This window comes from Phalacrocorax carbo, chromosome Z (genome assembly GCF_963921805.1).
Source record: "Phalacrocorax carbo chromosome Z, bPhaCar2.1, whole genome shotgun sequence".
Classification (NCBI taxonomy): domain Eukaryota; kingdom Metazoa; phylum Chordata; class Aves; order Suliformes; family Phalacrocoracidae; genus Phalacrocorax; species Phalacrocorax carbo.
In genome coordinates this window covers 37,851,799-37,858,265 of record NC_087548.1, presented here as the reverse complement: position 1 = coordinate 37,858,265, position 6,467 = coordinate 37,851,799, and the positions used below count along the sequence as shown (strand labels likewise).

The 6,467-nt window shown below is 39.9% G+C and overlaps 1 protein-coding gene across 3 annotated transcripts in view; it reads right to left on the bottom strand.

Moving 5' to 3' along the window:
* Positions 1-437: 437 nt before the first annotated feature.
* FOCAD (focadhesin) overlaps positions 438-6,467 on the bottom strand; it is a 125,457-nt gene continuing 119,427 nt past the window's right edge. For all 3 annotated transcript variants that reach the window (XM_064438988.1, XM_064438989.1, XM_064438990.1), the window contains 4 exons: positions 5,877-5,974; positions 4,796-5,047; positions 3,590-3,665; positions 438-2,076 (listed from right to left, as the gene is read on the bottom strand). In XM_064438988.1, coding sequence (XP_064295058.1) covers positions 2,003-2,076; positions 3,590-3,665; positions 4,796-5,047; positions 5,877-5,974 — 500 coding nt within the window. In that variant the 3' untranslated portion in view covers positions 438-2,002. The remainder of the gene's footprint in view (positions 2,077-3,589; positions 3,666-4,795; positions 5,048-5,876; positions 5,975-6,467) is intronic.

The window sequence follows — 6,467 nt, the reverse complement described above, 5'->3', positions numbered from 1 at the left end:
TGGTGGGGACGGCTGACCGCGACTGGCCAATGGCAGGTTCATTCCATACCATGTGACACCATGACCAATATATTGAGGGGGGGGCAGTGGCAGCGCGGAGGCGGCGCGGCGTCGGGTCGGCGGGCGGTGAGCGGCTGCGGTGCGTGCGGTTTGTTTCGGTGGTTCGTTCCCATTCTCCCCTCCCTTCCCTCCTCCCCCGGGGCTTTGCGCCTCTCGTTGTTCTCCTTTCCATTGCATTCGTACTGTGTGTGTTGGTGTACAAACATTTCAGATATGCTCCTAAACCCTGAGTTAGCATTTCCACCCTCAGGCAGTGCTATGCCATCCCTTGGCTCACCTCTTCTGTTGTGTATCAGTATAGTGTAACTCAGATGTTTATATACTGCTCCCACCATGCAAACTAAAACACAGCATGTGGACATAATCCAGCGATTCCCTTTAAAAAAAGGCAAACTTTTAATCTGAATTAAAATGCTAATACACATGCAAACTCATAGGAGTAAAGGTGTAAGTTATTTTGAAATCACAGAATGAAAGAATCATTAAGGTTGGAAAGACCCTTAAGATCATTGAGTCCAACTGCTAACTAGGGTTGGCACCATTAAAATGTGACATATTTGGCTTTATTAGAGGTTACTCTGAAGTGCACACAAATGGAAGTGTCGTGCACTGAGATACTGACTGGGTGACAACTGCTTTCAGTGAGTTCTTCTGTACATTCACCTTTAGACTATCTTCTTGGTACACAGCTGCATACGCATCAGGAAGTTACCATTACTATTTGTATTTCCGAAATAGTGTACGAGTACTGCGTTAATCCTCCACATATCTAATTTCTGAAGAAATGTCTAATTGCTGTGGGAAGCTCACTGCCATCCCACAGTAACCTTATTAGGTAAGTAAAGCCCATAAAGAAGTCAGAGGAGAATTTTTTCTGCAGATGAAATGTTATCAGTCCTGACACTAACTCCTGCAATGGGGTGTGGCTTTTAGATGTAGGGTGATAACACTTCATGGAGGCTGGTCAAAATCAACAGTGCTCTCACTGCTATGGCTTTGGAAGACATTGGGGACCAGTGCCTAAGCAATTACACTCAGTTAATTTTTGTCTGCTCTAGAGAGGAGGATTGCCAAATGCAAAATCCCTTTTAAGGGCTGACTTTGCAAGACTGCAAAGTGGGAAAGTCCTCTATTCCTTCAGAAAGGGAAGAGGAATAAAAAAAAATGGCAGGGGCTAATATATTTAAGATGGCAAAGGTGGAAAAGAGTTGCTGTATTGTCCCTTTTGCTTAAAGGCAGAAAAAAACTCCCCTTATGTGCAAAAGAGGGTAAAGGAGACATGAGGAGCTATAAGTGGAAAGAAAACTGCAACCATCCTGGAGCTGGGGGCATGGCAGCCATTAGGATCATTGACTTATTTCAATGATCTTGATAAAGGTGTTGCAAAATTAACAAGCTTATCATCTCTTGCAGAAACCCTGCTCACATTATACACCTTCAATGTGTTGTCACTACTGTGCAAAAGCATCATATGATTACTAAAAAAAGGTTATCAGTTAAAAAATAATGCTCATTCAGAAGTCTGTTACACTAAAACATAATAAAGAGTCTACATCCAAACAAATTTTACAAGGCTTTTCTTTCTCCACCCATTCCTACAAAGCTTCCATGAGTTAAAGGAATATTCCACTCCACCTTTTGAGGCTCCCAGGTTTCACTAAAACAACTCAGTTGGAACAGGTGAATGCGTATTTCTCATTTAGATTCAGCGTGGCTCAAACCATGCTAGGTAGTTTGTGAAAGAACAATGCCCCATCAGTGAAAAACAAAATACTGTTTTTCATCTTATGAGTCTTTGGGTGGAGGTGAAAGGATTAAAAAAAAAAGTCCAAAGCCTTCTGACAGGAAACCTCTTTGAAGTTGGTCTTCTTTATGCCTGAATAGTAATATTATGCTTTCAAGTATGAACAGTGTTCTTCCTTGGATAAGATATGACATTCAGCTACCACCCGTAAGCTTTAGTCCACACTGCTTTCTTCTTGAACTCTGCAAATGACCTCAAGGCCAGAAGTGTAACTGTGAAGACAAGAACAAATGACATTAATTTGTGCAGTTTGGAAAGGATGTGAGGGTATCCTCCCTAGTCATTTTACTAACAAGGTAGAGATTCAGATCTCTTTTTATCTTTTTACTGACTCTTTTCAGGACTTTTTCACTTCCTAGCCTGACGGTTTCTGATGCTACTTCTGCTGTTCGAAGATACACTGTCTCTACACCCCTCTGAAATGTGATGCTGTTCTATGCCCTTCATCTGCTTTGTGGGGTGTCTGCTACTGAAATTCTATCACATAATCTGCTAACTAGACTGTCACTTTGAAGTGGCACGTAGATCAACCAACACTGCAGAAAGCTTGGATTCAATGAGTAGTGATGCAAGAGGGGAGACAGGAGGCACTGGGAAGGACAGAAGCACTAAGTGCTATGTCTTAAGTCCTCTGTGCAATTCACTGACTGGAAATGCAATTCACTGATTCAAATGGTCATGCATTTAGGCAAAATCCAGTAACCAAACCAGTCACACTCTAGTCATCCAGAAGGGAGTTTCATCTTCTAGTATTTAAAAGCAAAAAACCAATGGAAAGCTCAAAGGAAACAATGACTTAACTCAATCAGCGCATACTGAGAATATATGCTGTGTATCAGAATCCTCTTATGTACAGAGGAGATTCTCCAACAAGCCTTAGCATTATTTCTGGTGGAGATTAGCAGACACAACAGAGGAATTCTGAAATTTATCAGAGAGTGACTGAAGACTGCAGACCATCAAAACAAGGCTAATTATCCTAGTAATGCAAAGAACTTATAACCAGATTTCAAGAAACCATGCTTAAGTCCAATCACTCAGGTGTTTCAAAGGAAGTGTCCTGTGTTAATGGAAAGAAGCACAAGCACATTCACTTCACTTGAGAGTATCTGTGGTGCCCTCTTAAAATAACTTGAAGAGATTGTATTCACAATCCTACATCTCTAGGTGAGTAATGGCATGCATGCTAGGGCCACAGGCCATTACTGTAATTCAAAATATGTACTTCCCATCTTTCTTTTCACATATCTTTTCAACAACCCTCATTCCTATATCCTTTCTTGTCAGACCATTCTACTAGCCTGTTATTGGCTGCCTCCTATCCCCTTCCAACCGTTCAGTCTTCAGCTGCACCTGAATAAATTGTTATGGGATTTCTATTCTACCCTGGAGGGTTTCCAGATAGGATGTTGCATTTTATTTTTAAGGGTAACTGCAAAAAAAATTAACAGATCTATCACTGAAATACACTTGTAGGACCGTATGTACCTTTAGGTCCTTCGGATCATCAATGGTACATCGTACGTGACAGCAGATGAGACAGCAAATATGAGAAGGTGTTACAGACAGGAATGTTAACTTACCTGTGAAGGTTTCCTTAAAGACAAAATATAACTCTCCTAGATAGGCTAATAGTATAGATTAATTTCAGTCCTTTTTAACAACTGGATTTTGATCTGTACTGACAGTTATGGAAAAATAAGGACCCAATTACAAATATCCTACCTTTCAGCAGGTCCATGGAAGGTTTTGATAATGCTTCCTTAGGACTTTCCATCATATTGATGAGCCAGTCAATAAACTAAAGAAAGAAACAGAAAAAGAAATCTGAATTAAAAGATCATCTGTATCACAACGCCACAAATTCTTCTGTTTGTCAGTCAACACCTGGTTACTGCTAAACTCAGTTATCTAATCAGAGGCAGTGGCCAATCAAACTTCTGCCCAAACTATCCAAACACCCTATAGGACCTCCCACTGGCAGTGCAATTTCTCCCAAAGCTGGATCTGAAACTCCCTTTGTTCCTTCTCATTACCTCAGCAATAATTCCTCGTAACAAAGAAGACAGAGTAAATAGTTCCCCTTCGACTTGCTTGTTTGTGCCTTTTACCTATTAATACAATCTTTTCTTATCAGTCTCTTGTCCAAATGTTTTACTGCAAATCCTTCAGAACTTTTACTTCCTTTGGCCCTCTTTTGACCTCTGTCATTTTTCCTTGTTTTTCTGGCAGAGCAGGGTGCCTTGGAGCACAGTGTTCAGAATGATTTTCAGGGCCTATTTTCAAATTCTTCCCTAAAGCCCAATTAGGCACTTGCATACTAACAGCCCACTCCTGCATTCCTCCCATATTCTGAATTCTGATTTCAGTGGTAACTCTGAGCATAGGAGTACAGGAGCCAGCCCTTAATGGGTTCTTCTGTTTGCACAAAACAGCTAACTATTAATCTATAGGTTTATAACAATATTTCCACATCTCAGCTGCAAGCAGTCTATAGTAGGCTGCTTGCCAAATTAGGCAAGGTTTTCCACACTTACTTACAACTTATACTTGAAAATAAATGACATACACTACAAACTGCACAGATGATCTTTGATTGCCCTAAATTGCCACTGCAGTGATGTCCAACTGCAGAGAATCTGTCTTTCAGTGTTTAAAAGACTGACTTGCTCCGAGCTGTACCCTCTTAAGAATTTGACTCCCAACATTGGAACGTTTTTTGTCCTTTGCAACTCTCACATTTTACTTGAGAAACTACATTCAATCTTTTGAGACAAGTCATATTTGATTGCAAATAAAGAAAAATAAGATCACAAATCAGATGCAATAGAGATGGAGGAAATAACTGCTCCACCTAAGACTTGAGCTGACTACTAAAAAAGGGGTGCTTTTTGACTCTAGGAAAATGCTTACAACTACATGCAATTTTACCTTCTGTGTTTGTTCTTTCCAAACCTCTTTAGCCAGCAAAAGGGAAATGCTGCTTGGAAGGAGAGTGAGAGTCTCTTGCACAGCAAGCTTGTCAGTGGGGTGCTTGCCAACATGATCCTCAGATAATTCTGGTAATATCGTTCTGTGCTTCCACAGTGACCAGTCAGCACTGAGGCCAAGCAGTAATGGTGCATCATGGTCAGCCCAGGCCACCACGGAAGCTGCGAACAGCCACAGGAGGAAATCTAGGCGCTAAACAGGAAAAAGGCAAAAAAGTGCTTTATTAAATGAATAATACAGATGGTGAAAAAAATCCTAATTAAGCAAAACAAACCCAAAACCCTAACGGTGGCTTGCTCTTCAAAACAATAATCTGAAAATTCATCTAATATTCACAATGCAAGAACTAAAAAGTTCTTAATATTCTCTTACGCTTTGAAACTCCACATCAAACTAAAATGTCTAGAGAAAGAAAAGCAAAATCACACTCTTCTAAAATCATCCTTTAGATGATCCACATTTCATTTAAAAATGGGGAAGTAGTGTCTTTACAGCAAGCTGACTGTTGAGGGAAATTAGATATGGTCTCCCTTGTGGTGCTACAAATGGTTGGGAAACCTTGCAGCAATCTAACGAATGCCTTTCTGATCTAAGCAGCAGCTTATTTTATGTCCTCAACAAGAAGACTTAAACAGCTCAACAGATGTAATGATGAACAATATTACTTCCCTAGAACTGTCCAAGCCCTCTTAGAAAGAGCGGCTGCACAGTTTTGGCCTGCTGTCACAGTTCTACTGGTGAATTTAAATTTTCCTTTAATTGTTGTAAATACAGTAAATTTGAAGCAATGATTTCCTTTAGCTTCTACCATAATTTAAATGTCATGATTATTTTAAAGTTGTTAGAGTTTTAAATACACATACATTCACAAAAATTGAAAAGAATTTCTCTACGGAGGTAAGATGACAATCTTCTAAAATATAAAAGCATGGGGAATAATACTTATTGCAGAGGAATAATGTGAAATACTTCAAAACCTCCTTTATTCCTGAAAGCTGCAAATTATTTTTACAGCATGTACCTCTTTAAGATTGACATTTTGTAAGGGTGTTGACTCGTATGCTAAATTTTTGATGTAGCCCATCAGGTCTAGCAACCACTCCATTCTTTTCAGCACTCCTAGAAGATGAAGAACATTGTACTCACATAAATGCTAGAATGCACCATTTTTCATTAAAAAGCAATCATAGGGAATCACTATAGCAACAAGCCACTGACTGTGGAATAACAACAATCACTGATACCACTATCACATTTGATTCAGGGTTGCCACTGACAGAAGGCACTTAAACAGTACAAAAACTTTGCTTATAATGCAGGCAACACACTGAACACACAGAAAAAGGAATGTTGAGTGAGAACTATTTCAAATAATGGCGGCCTGCAGTCTGCATATATGACCGCTACAGAATCCTAAAGCCTCCCTGAAGTTTTGCTCCACGACTTTAAGTCTAGCACTGATGTCACTGTACACTGGGCAAGAATGTGAGAAGTATTGCAAAAAACCTCCTACACTGCAGAGAGGGTCAGTAAAATACAGTCAAGGCATGCAAATAAAATCAGCCCTCAACTCAAGGATGCAACATATTTCATTGATTCATATTCTGCTGCC